This window comes from Rhinoraja longicauda, chromosome 10, assembly GCF_053455715.1.
Source record: "Rhinoraja longicauda isolate Sanriku21f chromosome 10, sRhiLon1.1, whole genome shotgun sequence".
NCBI lineage: Eukaryota > Metazoa > Chordata > Chondrichthyes > Rajiformes > Arhynchobatidae > Rhinoraja > Rhinoraja longicauda.
Genome location: NC_135962.1, coordinates 20,154,812 through 20,171,654, shown reverse-complemented (window position 1 = coordinate 20,171,654; position 16,843 = coordinate 20,154,812). Strand labels below are relative to the sequence as shown.

Sequence of the window (16,843 nt, the reverse complement as noted above, 5' to 3'; positions counted from 1 at the left end):
AACAGTTCTGAGGGAGATGTGGAAGTTTCAAATAATTCATCTTTATTAATTGTGCATTATTAATTATTGCATTTAATAATTCAATTGTTTTAATTTTAGAAGTTTAATACTATAATTATGTTTTCCTTTTTGACCAAATTTACAACCTCTGGTGATCCAAGGTTCCCTTATTTTGCCACTCTTATCCCTCCTTATTGGACCGTATCGGTCCCGAACCTTGATCAACTGGCCTTTAAATGACTCCCACATACCAGATGTGGATGTATCCAATAACATATCTTAAGTGAATCGGAAGCAAAAATGTAGATTGTCAACACTCCTACATTGAGATGCTTTGGTCCTTTCAATATTTACACACTGGATCAAACAATTTTATCTTGCATTTCTTTTCCACGATTCAGTTCCCCCTCTTTCTCCCAAATAAACATAGCACAAAAAGTAAGGAAATTTGTGTTTGGTAGATTATTTCTTTGTTGTAACAATGCTTCTTGGCAATAAATCTTATACCGTTGGAAAGCCTGTTTATTTCCCTTTTAAATGGTGCCACATTTGTAAGGAACATGCATTTGTGGGATGAGCAGCAGAGCTGAGTATGTGGGTTGCGCCCATGAAAAATCTGCCAAATCTTCTCTGCCAATGCCAAACAGCTTATTCTGCCATTGACTCTTGTTCGGTGTTGTTTGGTGGATTGGATGATTGAAGTCTGAAGAAAAGACATATTGGCAATTTAACAATTTATTCATTTAATAAACAGGAGCCTCAGTAGCCTGTGGAAGAACCATACACAGCCACAACAGCCTGGCACCTCCTCCTCATGCTGGTCACCAGCCTGGTCACACACTGTTGTGGGATGGCATCCCATTCTTCAACCAGCATTTGTCGCAAGTCAGCCAGTGTTGGTCACTGGCACGAACAGCACGCCCAAGCTGATCCCACAAGTGTTCAATGGGGTTGAGGTCAGGACTGCTGGCAGGCCATTCCATCCTCTCCACTCCCAAATTCTGGAGGTAGTCTCTGAGAAACCCTGCTCTGTGGGGGCGAGCATTGTCATCTTGGAGGATAGAGTTCGGTCCCAGACTGTGGGGATATGGGATTGCCACTGGTTGCAGACTCTCATCTCGATATCTCTCTGCATTGAGATTGCCTCCAATGATGACAAGCCTCGTTTTTCCAGTGAGGGAGATCCCGCCCCACACCATCACACTGCCTCCACCAAAAGATGTTACTCTATCGGTGCAGCAATCAGCATAGCGTTCTCCACGTTTTCTCCACACTTTGACCCTATGATCCAACTGCTGTAGGCAGAATCTGGACTCATCGCTGAACATAACGTTCCTCCACATGTTCAGGTTCCAGTGCACGTGTTGCCGACACCAGCGCAAACGGGCCTAACGGTGAAGGGCAGTCATGGCAGGCCTCCTGGCAGCCCTATGAGACCGGAGATCGGCTGCGTGCAGTCTGTTCCGAATTGTCTGGGCAGAGAACCGTCGGCCATATCATCCTGCAAACCTTGACTGCAAATCTGTAGAAGACAGCCTACGGTTCCTAAGTGCTGACAGGGTGAGGAAACGGTCTTCTTCGGGTGTCGTCTTCTTGGGACGCCCACTTCGCGGCCTGTCTCTGACATCCCCCGTTATATGGAACTTGGCCTTCACTTTGGAGATGGTACTAGGGTTCACTCCAAATAATGCCGCAACTTGGTTTTGCGGAACACCAGCTTGAAGTTGCCCTATCGCACGGGCCCTATCCAGATCAGTCAAACGTGGCATGCCGATTCTTGGAGCAGACACCTATTGACTCTTGTTTTGAGCTTCTGGTACCCCCAGGTGCTGACAATCAGGTGCCTGATTGGCACCTGATTGGCAGCATCTGTGAGCATAGGCCCTGCTACAGTGGTCAGTAGGTGTCTGCTCCAAGAATCGGCATGCCACGTTTGACTGATCTGGATAGGGCCCGTGCGATAGGGCAACTTCAAGCTGGTGTTCCGCAAAACCAAGTTGCGGCATTATTTGGAGTGAACCCTAGTACCATCTCCAAAGTGAAGGCCAAGTTCCATGGGCGGCACGGTAGCGCAGCGGTAGAGTTGCTGCTTTACAGCGAATGCAGCGCCGGAGACTCGGGTTCGATCCTGACTACGGGTGCTGCACTGTAAGGAGTTTGTACGTTCTCCCCGTGACCTGCGTGGGTTTTCTCCGAGATCTTCGGTTTCCTCCCACACTCCAAAGACGTACAGGTATGTAGGTTAATTGGCTGGGTAAAATGTAAAAATTGTCCCTAGTGGGTGTAGGATAGTGTTAATGTACGGGGATCGCTGGGCGGCACGGACTTGGAGGGCCGAAAAGGCCTGTTTCCGGCTGTATATATATGATATGATATAACGGGGGATGTCAGAGACAGGCCGCAAAGTGGGCGTCCCAAGAAGACGACCGTTTCCTCACCCTGTCAGCACTTAGGAACCGTAGGCTGTCTTCTACAGATTTGCAGTCAAGGTTTGCAAGACGATATGGCCGACGGTTCTCTGCCCAGACAATTCGGAACAGACTGCACGCAGCCGATCTCCGGTCTCATAGGGCTGCCAGGAGGCCTGCCATGACTGCCCTTCACCGTCAGGCCCGTTTGCGCTGGTGTTGGCAACACGTGCACTGGAACCTGAACATGTGGAGGAACGTTATGTTCAGCGATGAGTCCAGATTCTGCCTACGGCAGTTGGATCATAGGGTCAAAGTGTGGAGAAGACGTGGAGAACACTATGCTGATTGCTGCACCGATAGAGTAACATCTTTTGGTGGAGGCAGTGTGATGGTGTGGGGCGGCATCTCTTCACTGGAAAAACGAGGCTTGTCATCATTGGAGGCAATCTCAATGCAGAGAGATATCGAGATGAGATTCTGCAACCAGTGGCAATCCCATATCTCCACAGTCTGGGACCGAACTCTATCCTCCAAGATGACAATGCTCGCCCCCACAGAGCAGGGTTTCTCAGAGACTACCTCCAGAATTTGGGAGTGGAGAGGATGGAATGGCCTGCCAGCAGTCCTGACCTCAACCCCATTGAACACTTATGGGATCAGCTTGGGCGTGCTGTTCGTGCCAGTGACCAACACTGGCTGACTTGCGACAAATGCTGGTTGAAGAATGGGATGCTATCCCACAACAGTGTGTGACCAGGCTGGTGACCAGCATGAGGAGGTGCCAGGCTGTTGTGGCTGTGTATGGTTCTTCCACACGCTACTGAGGCTCCTGTTTATTAAATGAATAAATTGTTAAATTGCCAATATGTCTTGTTTCTTCAGACTTCAATCATCCAATCCACCAAACAACACCGAACAAGAGTCAATGGCAGAATAAGCTGTTTGGCATTGGCAGAGATTTGGCAAATTTTTCATGGGCGCAACCCACATACTCAGCTCTGCTGCTCATCCCACAAATGCATGTTCCTTATAAATGTGGCACCATTTAAAAGGGAAATAAACAGGCTTTCCAACGGTATAAGATTTATTGCCAAGAAGCATTGTTACAACAAAGAAATAATCTACCAAACACAAATTTCCTTACTTTTTGTGCTATGTTTATATTGACACCATTTTGAATATAGTTGCTCAAGTACATTACCTCTGGCAAAACAATTGGTCATTACAATAGTCATTTGTGAGCCTTGACAGTGAGCACTATATTTTTGCAGCCTGCTGTAATTCTGTTCACTATTCCAGTAACAGTCACCTATATATTTCCAATTATTACCCAAACCCATTCTAGCAAAACTGACCGTTGTGTTCAGCCTCTATGTAATGGTGGAAAGATAATTTTTCATTTAAACTCATTTTCTATAAGATAAGCTTTCAAAATTTGACCTGTGGAAAATCTCTTCAATTTTACAAAACCCACTGCTGTTGAATACTCATCTTGCAAGGGATTTAGATTATAAATCTGTAAGAGTAAACAGGAACAGCAGTAGGAAGTTTAGCTGACAGAACAGAGTTAACTTTGGGAAATGAAAAGTAAAAATGGCTACCTAGAACAAGTCAGTAGTAGACAAAGGAAAAATATAAATAAGATGAAAATAGTTAAGTTCAAACACTATAGGGATTTTTCTGATGGTCAAACGACCCTCTTTCGCGAGGGGCGGGGGAACCAGTCACCAGAATTCCACCCTACATCTCTTGGGAGTATTTTGAGATAAAACAAGTCTGTGCTCCAAAAATCAACGAGACTGGAAATCTGAAATAAAAACAGAAAATGCTGGGAACATTCAGTAGGTCTTGCTGCATCTGTGGAAAAGCAAGCAGAGTTAACATTTCAGGTCAAAGACCTTTCTTCAGAAATGGTAATCTTTTCCAAACCCTCAAGTGTCTTCATCCTGAAATGTTAAGATTATACAGATGCTGTCTGACTCAAGTGTCTCGACCCGAAACATCACCTATTCATTTTCTCCAAAGATGCTGCCTGATCCACTGAGTTACTCCAGCACTTTGTTTCCGTCTGCAGCATTTATTTATTCATATTTGTCTGCACAAACACCTTGCGAAAGCTTGCTGTGCAGTTTATTGTGCATTCCTTTCTGAACAGGATTAGGCTTTGCGGGGGCGTTGGAGACAGACACATAAAAGCAGAGGTTTCTGTGGGAAATGTTTCAGACAGTCGTCATCTTGTAGAGTGTAGAGGTGGCGACTCTTTTTAGATCGGGGGGGGGGGGGGGGGTGGAATAGGGGTCGAGAAGGCTGGAGCAGAAGCACACAAATGACCTTTGCTAACAATGAGGCAGAAAATCCAGGCAGGGCCAAACAGACGACAATAACACCAAAAATGTGCTTAGGATCAGAATGGGCATTAGGTGGGAATGACAGGTCCCAACTTAACGCATGAACTAATTTAGTTAATAATATAAGGCAGAGATTTCCTGAAGGAATCTGAAGTTACTCAATGTTTAAAGAAAAAAAGAAAAATTACAGAAGAAAATTGTTTGATAAACCAATTTCTAAGATGAAATCAAAATTGATAACTTCATCTTATTTGCTAATCCCCCACCCAAAACTTGAAACATTAGTTTCTATCATTATATGCCAAATTATCAAAAAGAATGATGCATTAATTATAGTTTGCATTGCTCATCTGAATTAAATTGCTTTTACACAAATAAAAAGCATAAGGGAGAAGTTCCCCCTATCCTTCCAACACACACTAGCTGCTCACTCGGGTTAGTACAAGAATCAAATTAGCATTGTAGGTGCAAATTCTCTCCAGCACCTTCACGCTGCATATAGAACAGCTCCCATTCCTGCAGTGCAGTGAAAGCTAAAGTAAATGTTCATAACTATACAAAATAAAAATAATTCCAGGTAAATGGACCGAGAAGTTATGAAGGCAGTCGGATCACCAGAAGACATTCTTAAATCATACAATTAAGAATTTGTAGATATATTTAATGCTAATTTTTGCTGGTGTGTGTGTAGGAATGAAAAGTGAAGTATTAAGGATAACTTATCAGAAAGTAACAAAAATATTGTAGAACTAGAGGAGATAATGCGTAGGCAGATTTGTCGGGAAAGGAAATAGCAACAATTTTACCGTCAATATTTTAGAAAGCAGTGGATATGAAAATGATAAGGAGGGTTTCCAATATAATACCCACTTTCAGAAATAGAACAGACTAAATCAAGAGACTGTAATAAATTCAGATAATGTGCTTTCCAACAAATTGGAAGTCCCGACAGTTCAGCATCGACTCACAGGGCCCTGGTTCCTCCATTGCCCCGAATCTCACCTTGTTCTATATCTCCACACTCCCTCAAGCTGGAAAATGTGGCACCAGAGTCCAGAGCATTCCAGATCAAAACAAATTTATTGTTTACCATTCACCAAAACGTTCAGCGGTAGGGTTCTCGATTTCGCAACTCAAAACGAAATTGAGGTAGTTTAATTAATGACAGTCAGAAAGAATTCATGAACAATTGGGTATTGACAAATTTAATAAATGCAATGAGGATTCTATTATTAGATTCCATCTTACTCCTGACTTGGGTCAACTCAGATTCTGCGAGAATTTGTGACAAATTAGAGTAATATGTATGGCATGACCCAACATTTAATTGTTCACCACAAGGCACCAGGACGCAAGCAGTAATAAATCAAAGGCATCTGAAATTATAGCTATGCTGTTAGTCTGATGTGTATTTGAAAATGAGGCAAGTCCTCCAATAAGACAAACTGATAACTTGAGCTTTAGCCAATACTCAGTTGAAATGAACTAGAGCCATTTCATATAAAACCAAGAACTGTTTCAATCATAACACGTGCATACAAAGTTCAGCTGATTACTATTCTTCAGCAGCTTAGCACAGAGCCATGCCAACAGATGAATAATCGCTCACCATACAACTGCACTGAAAAACAGAGTATTTAAAAGCAAACCTTTCGATAGTGCCCTAAATAATAAGCGAGGCAATAAATGAAAGTAATTATTATATTGCCTTGAGAGTATAGATTCAGGATGGTTATTAGAATTGTAAATACTGTGTTACAGGTGTTTTTGTTTAATGAATTACTCCCAAGTAATTTGGAATCCCAAAGTGTTAATATCACAACAACTTGCGTTTAGACGGGTATTTGGTTTAGCTGGTACAGAGAATTGGAAGTTTGCACTTTAGACATGAACACTTTTGGTTTTACGATGATCAATGTCACAATTTGCGGGAAGTGAACTAAATAGGCATAAAGAATAGGGAAAGTCTTTTTTAAAGTTGTTTGTTTTAAAGATAACACCACACATTTGGGAGTGCTCCAGTGAAACATCAAAACAAAGCATTATGCTTTACTATTACTATTTAATCATCATAATAGGATAATCCAAATTCAAAGCGATCAAAGAGGGGTGGTTTTGATTTGCATATCCAATTTCACGCACTGTCAAGCTACACAATCAAAGTGCAAAGATAGCTTTGTGGTGGAGAGAAATCAAATGTTCATGTCCAAAAGTAGCCCCTATCCAATGTTAACAAAGTCAGATGTTTCAAGTCACAGACATCCATAACAAATTATTAGGTAGTGGAAAAAGAAAGCTTAAGAAATACAAAAAAGACTTGAAGTTTCACTAATGTCATTGTATTTTGCCAGTGTTTATTTTTTCGTTTGATGTTTTGAATACAATCTTTTGGGGAAATAAAAATACCTTCTTCCAAAGAACAACATACTTGAGAAACTGAAAGCAGTGATTTTCTGGTGTTTTCAATTGGAAGGAGTTCCGCTGCAAATTTAACAGTAAAGAACAGGTTGATGCCCAACTTTCTTTAAAGAACTCTAGCAGTTACAGCTTTTCAAAAAATTGCATTAATCTGGTTCATTTTATATTGGTTATGAAAAGGTTCAGAACAATTTCCAGTCATGTTAGGGCAAATGAGTAATCAACTATCTGTATGAAATATTTTGGATACGTCCAATACTGATGGCTTAAGAGTCTGGTATTTGAATGGAATTTTGTCAAATTCCAGAATTCAGCAGGTAATTAATCTTCAGTTTTTGCTTCCATTTCATCTGCATCATCATCTCCGTCAACCTCAGCATTTTCCCGCTCCAGTCGTTCAAGTTGTCTAGCCAGCTCCGTTTCATCCGTATCTGTAACCACTTTGGGCTGTAAAAGCATCAACAGATTGAATGAATGAATGACTGAATAAGTTTATTGGCCAAGTATGCATTTACAAGGAATGTGCCTTGGTGCTCCGCTCACAAATGACAACACTAACATACAGTTAACAATTAAGAATAAAGCATAAACACATCAAAACAATAAGGATACACCATTAATGCAATACAGATTAATGCAAAAGATATGACCCAAGGTATAACCTAGATTGTACAGAGTTGTTCACCAACCTCCATGCCTCAGACTTAAATGGCCAATTCCTTACTCTCAAATTGTTCCCCTAGGTCACACAATCCTTTGTTAGGGGAAGCATCTTTCCCAAATTTGGCTTGTCGAGCCCTTTAAGAAATGTGTACATTTCAGAGTTCCTCTCACATTTTTCTAAATTTTAAGTCCAAGCACCCACCTCTGCAGCACCTCAATAGAAGCAGCTGAACAAACCGAAGACTCTCACTCTTTACTCTCTGTCCAATACCCAATTGTCAATTCATGTAAATTCTACATATTCTAAAACATCAGCCAATCTCATGTGGTACCTTTCTGAAAGCCTTCCTGAAACTGATTACATTGCAGTCCCTGAATTCCCCCATCTGTCCTATTATTCAAATTCATCAAAAAGCTGATTAGTCAAATTTTACTTTCATAAACCTATACTGATTTAGTTCAATCCTTGTTTTATTTAAGGTGATCTGTTATGTCCTTCATTATAGATTTCAGCAATATTCCTGCTGCTGACAAAGACTGTTCACTATTTTCCCTGCCCTCCTTTCTAAAATAGAGAGGGTCACATTTGCATCACTCCAATGCACAGGAACAAATCCAGAATCAACCAAACCTAGGAAGATAACAGCCACAGTATTCACTTTCTCAAAAGCCACCTCTTTCCAAACTCGAGCACAAGCCAAAAAGCCCCAAAATGAACTGTCCGTTGATGGTCAAGTCTCTTACCTCCTCTCTGGCCAAGTGTCTAACAGCTACTGATCTGTAGAAAGTGATAAGTTGGGCCAAGAGGACAACCTGATACAACCACAAATGCATCAGCAGAGGAAAACAACTCAAACCCTTCACACTGCTGTGCTTAGATTGTGTAGCTAGGCTGCGTCACGTTCCAGTAAATAATTAATGTTTCCGTGAATGGGTCACCACAGAGCATCCCGACCTGGTTTGCAAAGTCAGCTGTTTTCTTTCCTGTATGTTCAGTTCTCTGAAGTTCTTAGGTTGTATCGTGGTACAGTTGAAATCACTTGTACACTGATGAAATGTGCATAGGATAACCACAATAAACTTTTTCACTACATTAAAAACCACATTGGATTGTAAGATTTAATGTAGGAATAAGTGCAGGCATGAAAACGAGACTGACCTCCATTTGGATATTGAAAACTCCTCTTTTCTCCTCAATACGATCTTTAATGGCGGACATAGCTTGGTTTAGAACAGAAAGACCTTCTGTACGTTCAAGTGTTGTGGTAGTCATGACGTATCTTGGAGGAGCTATTAGATTTATCTGGACAAGGAAGTAAAAGTTAAGTATCATGATTAATTATTCACCACAATTTAAAAAAGGGCTTCTGGAATTCTCATTGTCACTCACACAGTTCCACAAAATAGTTTGGCTGAGGAGGACAAAGCCAAACGACATGTTCACAAAAAAATGTAACCTAATGATATGTTCCGCATATGTTTTGCATTCAAATCTTTTTCCTTGAACATCACCCGAACCATTTATACGCACAATATCAAATTATAAATTAGAAGTTAGGATTACACAAGTTGGCTGGTTTTCCATAAATTAATTCTTTTTGTTTCATCAAATTCTCAAAGTATCCAACTGTTACATCTATATAGTTCTTGCTACAAGTTCACCATTCCGAATTCAATTAATTTTAATTTAGTTCATTGTCATGTATACCAAAGTACAGTGAAAAGAGTTTGATGCGTGCCAACCAGTCAGTGGGAAGGCAATACATGATTACAGTTGAGCCATCTACAGTGTACAGTTGCATGATAAAGGGAATAACATTTAGTCCAAGATAAAATCGGATTGAAGATAGTCCGTGGGTCTCCAATGAGGTAGATAGTAGCTCAGAACCATTTTCTAATTGATAGGATGGTTCAGTTGCCTGATAACAGCAGGGACGAAACTATCCATGAATTTGGAGGAATGCATTCTCACATTTCTGTACCTCTTGCATGATGGGAGAGGGAAGAAGAGGGAGTGAGACTCATCCTTGATTATGTTGGTGGCTTTGCCGAGGCAGCGTGCAGTGTAAATGGAATCAATGGAAGAGAGGTTGGTTAGTGTGATGGTCTAGGCTGTGTCTGCAATTCTCTGCAATTACTTGCAGTCTTGGCTGGAGCTGTTCCCAAACCAATTTTGATGTCTCGTCACTGATTTGTTAAACATTTGCTTACCTGAACATCCTAATAAACCTTCATCCAAATGCAACAATGTGATATTTTACAAAATATATAGATCGAAACATAACATAGGAAGTTTTTAATGAAATAACCATCACTTATGTTTGGCAGTAGCACATTTTTATATTTAATTAATGTGCGATTTATTGTGCTATTTATTTTAATTACAAGCTCCGAACTGTGTTCATTGAAAAATTTAATGTTCAAAACAGATGGATAAATCTACAAAGTTGGTACATTACAATTCTCATCTCAGTATGGGATTTTAAAAAAAATCCCACTTAATAAATAAATTGATTGTTAACAATCCCAAAACTTCAAATACCTTCCAGAAACAAGCGATTTGGCCTAACTAGTCTGTGCCACACACAAATTTCATCCAATCCCTTTTATCCATCTATCAGAATATCATTATAGCTTTGTAACACTAACCAAAGGCCCAATTCTTTACCCTGCCTGGCTCCCCTCTTTACTGAAAATTCACACCAGACCTCAAATTTGTAAGTGGAGTCAATTACTTGACTAGCTCGACAAGTAACAGTTCATAGAACACTCACCTTAATGGGCATGATTTCTGTAGAACATCCTAGACCAGCTCGAAGCGCCTCTTTTACAGCATCAATACCTTCATATCCATAACATGCAACTTCAATATCTGGTTAAAGACAGAAAATGATCATTAAGGAACAAGTGAAAATTGAGGCAGGAAAATAAAAACCTAACCCAATTTTAAAATAACCAATTACAATAATGGTATTCAATATATGTAAAGCATTAGCAAAACAGAACATCAAGGCCTCTGATAACATTATTAAACAAAACTTCATCGAGCCACAAGGAAATATTAAGATGACCAAAATCATAGCCAAATATCTACATTACAGAATAGCGTAACAGTGAAGAGAGACTGATATAGGGAAAAATTCTAGGACTGAGGGGTGAGGCAGCTAAATCATGAAATGTAAGGAGGCAAAGATTAAATTAGATCAATAATGATCAAGGGATCAGGATTTGAGCAGTGCTGACATTCAAGATTTGATAAGATTGCAGAGCCTGGACTCAATGACAAGACACCCATGTGAATGTATGAATGAGAATTTGAAGACTTACGATACGATAGAACTTTATTTATCCCAGGAGGGAAATTAATTTGCCAACAGTCATAAAACACACAAAATAAATGAAACATGAAAATAAAGTGACGAATAGCAAGGCTTTGGGGATGTGCAAAGATTGAGGTGAGGGGAGGGGGGGTCAGTTTCAGTCTACCTCACAACAGAAGGGGGAGGAGTTGTAAAGTTTGATAGCCACAGCAAAGAAGGATCTCCTGCGGTGTACTGTCCTGCATATTGGTGAAGCCAGTCTGTTGCTGAAGGTACTCTTTAGGTTGACCAGTATGTCATGGAGGGGGTGAGCTGTATTGTCCGGGATGCTCCGTAGTTTGAGGAGACCACAAGACCACATCCCAAGAATCCATCTCCCCCCCCAGGACAGAGCCAGCTTTCCTGATTCTTGACAGCAATGCAGATCAGTAAGCAGAGAACAGATGGATAAGCAGAGGTTGAGTTGCAACATGGTTACAAGGCTGAGATTAAAGCAAACTTGTGACTTCTCTAGACAGTTAAACTTATGTAAGCACAAGGGAAGGAGGGAATATGAATTTATGCCATTTTCTACTAATGTCAATGAATAGTTCAATGAATCATTTACTTTTTATCCAATCTCATGCAAACACCAAACCACAATCAATTAATTTTGAACCAACTGCCCACTGTGCCCTGATGGTAGTACAGAATCACAACAAACCTACCTGCTCGAATTTTAACAGCCTGTGGGGTCAGACGCCGTCTAATATTTTCAAGCAACACACCCCGCTCTTCTTCTGTCAAATCAAGAGTGTCTAGAATGGCAGGGTCTCTGTACAGGAGTTTGGGGTTGGGGAATGGAAGAGAGGGTCACGATAAAATCATTTAGTCAGACTAAAGTCTACACAAGAACAATCTGTGCACAGCAATGTACAAGCAATCAGATAAGAAAAAAGAAATGGCAACGTGGAAAGAATATTTCCATCAACGAAGGATCTAAGTTGGTGCTGTGATTTCCTCGATAGATCTACTGAGCCACACAGAACAGGAAAGCAGTTATTAAATTCACAGCTTGCTCCCAAGGTTAAAATGGAGTGTTGAAGCTAATCTCAGTCCTGTTGCTGAAAGGATACTGGAGATCAATCAGACATGTTTGGCACTCCTATCAAAACCAAGTGTTCCTGTTGCAATTACAAGTGCAGATAGGATTGGTTCCAAATACAATGAACTAGGGGAATTGCCCTGGGACATCATGGCTTGCATACAAGACATAGCTTGCCTAACAATGTTGTTAAACAAGTGAAATGCGCAACAAATTTGTCCAAATCTAGACACTGTGTGCACCATATTTATTCTTATTTGTGGGACCGCTCAAGCAAGCAAACTCAGTCAATCTGCATATAGACTCTACACAAGTTGAGGCCACCTCATATAAATAGGCTAGAAGCAAATAAATTAAAAGGCTTTATAATGCAACAGGCCCTTCAACTCAATTTCACTATTTGAACACTAGGCAGATCTGCAAAAAAAAGCAATGTTCATATTGTTAGCCCTGCACATCAATTTACATAGTCTCATTTGTTATAGTAGTTTTTGAACAAGGGTGGAATCAAACTTTAAAAAAATTAATCTCCAAAGTTAAAGTAAAAGGAAAAAAGCCCTGTATAATGGGAATTAGATGAAACATCTGAGAAAAATGAAATACAGGAATAATTTAAGATCCAGCATAGATGAAAGTTTATTTCTAGTATTGAGTGGTCAAAAATCTGCAAATGAATCTGCAACAGGGGCTTATTAAAAGCACAATGATTGATGCAAACAGGCAAGAAATATTTGCCCAATTTAATTTTGACATTTATTACCATGCCTCTCAAAGTAAAGGCCTATTGTAAATTACCAGAAACCGACTCCTATGAAATACCCAGCCTTTTCTCCCTTCCTCTTAAAACTAGTCTCTTTGTTAAATCATTTCCCCAGTCTCCTGCATTTGTTTCCCATGGCTGCCTTTTTTGATAAGTTAGGTATGTAGGTTAATTGACTGGGTAAATGTAAAAAATTGTCCCTAGTGGGTGTAGGATAGTGTTAATGTGCGGGGATCGCTGGGCGGCGCGGACTTGGTGGGCCGAAAAGGCCTGTTTCCGCGCTGTATATATATGATATGATATGAGGCACATTTTCTATGGTAAATCCTATTTGTTATTGGCATGAGATGAAGTATTTGGAAAAGCCAAGATGTGACATAAATACCAAATTATAGATGGTCTTCTCAGTTGGAAGAAAGAGTTCAATTAATTTTACACTTGGCAGCAGCACACAAAAACTTAAATTTAGATGCAGCATGTCAACAAAGTTTCCATCTGCTGACATCACGTGTCAAATTAATTAACTGCCTCATGAAATCATGGGGATCGTGCCTAGATTAAATTCATAAAAGCGTTTATGGGATATATTCTGTGAAAACATTCAAGCAGATAGATGTGACACATATTATATTACTTTATAACAGGATTGCAAATGGAATTAATAAAAGATTCCAAGACCCCTACGGGTGAATTTTCTCTGTTGTAATACAAACTTACTGTGTTTCCATCTTGATAAACAGAGGGGCAGACTTGACAAAGATAATGCAGCTATATTAAAGTCCATGACAATTAAACTATTTATTTTTAAAACAAGTGAGATAGGAACTGTCCCAGAAAATTCCCACCCTTGAGTGAAGAAAGTAAGTTCATTCTTACGAAACTGCGTGTTTAAACGCATCATAAGCTCCATATCCAGGCCTCCGGTACTTCTCATCAAAAACCCATGCTGTCCTCTGAAATAAGGAGTCTAGCTGTTCATCTTTTGTGTACTCAAGCACTTCTGCCACATGTCGTAAGATACTGTAAACCTATTTTAAAAAAAGCATGAAAAATGTTTTACTCAAAATAAACAAACACCAATTTGTTTATTTTTTAATGGAAATTTATTTTAAAGATTGAATCTGTGTCTTGATATCCCACAAGTTTGAGTCAATGGTATTACAGTTAAAATGGTATCCAGAGTGAACATCAAGCAGATTAGATGAAAACCAAGGTTATTTTTGTACGGTTTGGCAAGAGACAACACAACTCCAAGATTCTTAGTGGTTTCCATCATACCTATTGCAAATCACCAAAACAGGGAGAAAACTAGTCGCACTCATTTGAAAGAGATCTTCAATTCAGTGCCTCCCTAGCAATAGACATCTTGTTTATTTTCTCACCATTTATCTTGGATCAGGACTTTGCTATGATTAGCGATCAAAGATTATAATTTGCAGCGTGTCTCTGATATTGGTAAAATTTTGGATATTAAGGCTCAATGCATTATATCCTACTCATGGACCAACATTAGCAGCATATCCAGAGCTGTCCAACATTTCCAAAAGGCTTGAAATTGTAATAAAACTCAAAAGGGCAAGAATGTCACCAAATGGGTGAAGACGAAATTCTACAACTAAATTCTGCTCAACTGGAATTCTGTCCTTTATTCTGTCCTTTCCAGCAAAATTATAAAATAAACTTTATTATGAAGTGTAATTACATTTTTACTCCAATAGCTAAAAGGGAAAGGATCTAAAACGTATTCCACAATTCACTGTTAAGAATTAGAAAAAAATGGTTCAGTCTCACTTTACTGTTTAATGCAACAAAAAATGGATATTAGACAAGACTACTGGGAAGAAAATGAATTTGAAATACTGGAGGCCTCTTATGCAGGATAGTCCACTTGCATGAAAAGAAGAACTAAGCATGAAGAGGATGCTTCCACTGGTATTTAATATACAAACCTTTCTGCAATGCTGTTGAATGTAACAAGCTTGCAATCATACAAACTAATGTAAAGCCACAATTTATACATACAATTGCAGAGCAAGTAAATAATTGGCACATTTAACCCAAGACCCAGATTTTCCTTTGCTGTATTAAATGTGAGAGAAAATGAAAATACTTACAGTCTTGGATTTGGTAAACTTGTCTTCACATTTTATGGTTTCTTCTTGGGAAACTCTGCGCTTAGACAGATCGATATAACCTGGATTAAACAGGAAAGAATAAGCAATCACTGTTTCACTGTGCCACCATTTACCAGTCATTCATCATGCTATTCATTGACTATATATTCCCATATCATCATTCCAAACAAGTTCACGCTTACATTTCTGGACTCCTGCACATCTGCAACTGGCTTCTGGACTTGACCAGCAAATCTTGATCCATTACAATTGGTCTAATCATTTTCTGCATCCTGATCCTGAACACTGATGCTCTTTAGGATTGTATGTTCACTTCCTTGTTCTACTCCCTATACACCCATGACTGCATGGCAAGTACAATGTCAATGTAATCAAGTTCACTGATGATGCCACTGTTTGGTCAGTCAGACCTGAAATAATGATGAAATAGATATAGGAAAGAGGTTGAGAATCTAAGGTCATGGCATCAGAATAACCTAGATCTTAACACCAGTAAGTCAGTAGAGTTGGTTGTTGACCGAAAAAACACAACCCAATCCTCATCAACAGAGCTGCTACAGAGATGGCCAACACCTTCAAGTTTCCAGGTATCCATATCACCAGCAACCTAATCTAGTTTCTTCACAATGATGTGGCGATCAAGAAAGTTTGATCAATGTATTTACTTTCTTAGGCATCAGAGAAGATCAGAACATCAACAAGGACTCTTTCAAACTTCTGCAGATATGCTATGGAAAGTATTCTGACAAGATGCATCACAGCCAGGCAACTGCTCTGCCCATAACTGCCTGAACCAACCGAGAGTAGTGAACAGCCCAGTCCATTACAGATTCATCACTTCCTTCCATCCAGACAATCATCACTGCACCTTGCATCAGGAAGGCTGGAAGTATTCTCAAGGGTGCCTGCCACCCTGGCTTTTCCATTTTTCTCTTCTACCTTCTGCAAGAAGATACAGGCGTTTGAAAGCTCAGATGTCTAGACATTAGAACTGCTTCTTCCCCTCTGCGACCCGACTCCAGAACCAATCATTGCTTTCAGACCCCTTCCTGGAGGTGCTCTACCTCATTCGGTTGTTCTGTTTTTGCTTTTTAATATTATTTTACACTATAAACTCGCACCATTCTGTTTTACACTTGCTATTGTATTTATCATTATTGTATGTACACTGTTTGAGCTTCATGTGAATAAGGAATTTCATTGCACCCTGGTGTATATGACAATAATCTACCAGGAAAAAATTCATCTGTAAATATGCCTTTTTGTGCAATAACATTACAATAGATCCCTGGCCAAAGCTCTTGCAGAAAGTCAATAGCCTACAACTCGGGTTAAATCTGTTAGTGCATTTCACATTTAATTGATCATTAAAGCTTCCGAAAGGGAAGAAAAAATCTTAAATAATCTCACACAATCCATTCAAAAAGCCAAGTTCAGCATATGGATAATTTAGCTAAATAGTTCTAAATAGTTCTATTAGCAACTATTAAAGGGCATCTGAATATTAAATTACAGCAGGTCTTTAATCCAGTTATTATGGAACTATGTTAAGAGAAAGGATTATGCACATACATTAAGTTTCAACTTTAAGAGGAAAAATATGAACACACAGCAACTGGCACATTTCACAATCAATCCCACCCCACTGCCAAATATATAATTTCCCTGGCTACATTGGGCCTTGTTCATTATTTCTGACACAGA

At 39.7% G+C, this 16,843-nt stretch overlaps 1 protein-coding gene across 2 annotated transcripts in view; it reads right to left on the bottom strand.

Moving 5' to 3' along the window:
- Positions 1–3,489: 3,489 nt before the first annotated feature.
- The window catches only part of eif2s1b (eukaryotic translation initiation factor 2, subunit 1 alpha b), a 20,402-nt gene continuing 7,048 nt past the window's right edge, over positions 3,490–16,843 (bottom strand). For both annotated transcript variants that reach the window (XM_078406352.1, XM_078406353.1), the window contains exons 3-8: positions 15,119–15,198; positions 13,881–14,032; positions 11,868–11,974; positions 10,615–10,712; positions 9,000–9,143; positions 3,490–7,624 (exon numbers count right to left, since the gene is read on the bottom strand). In XM_078406352.1, the coding sequence (XP_078262478.1) occupies positions 7,499–7,624; positions 9,000–9,143; positions 10,615–10,712; positions 11,868–11,974; positions 13,881–14,032; positions 15,119–15,198 (707 nt within the window). In that variant the 3' untranslated portion in view covers positions 3,490–7,498. The remainder of the gene's footprint in view (positions 7,625–8,999; positions 9,144–10,614; positions 10,713–11,867; positions 11,975–13,880; positions 14,033–15,118; positions 15,199–16,843) is intronic.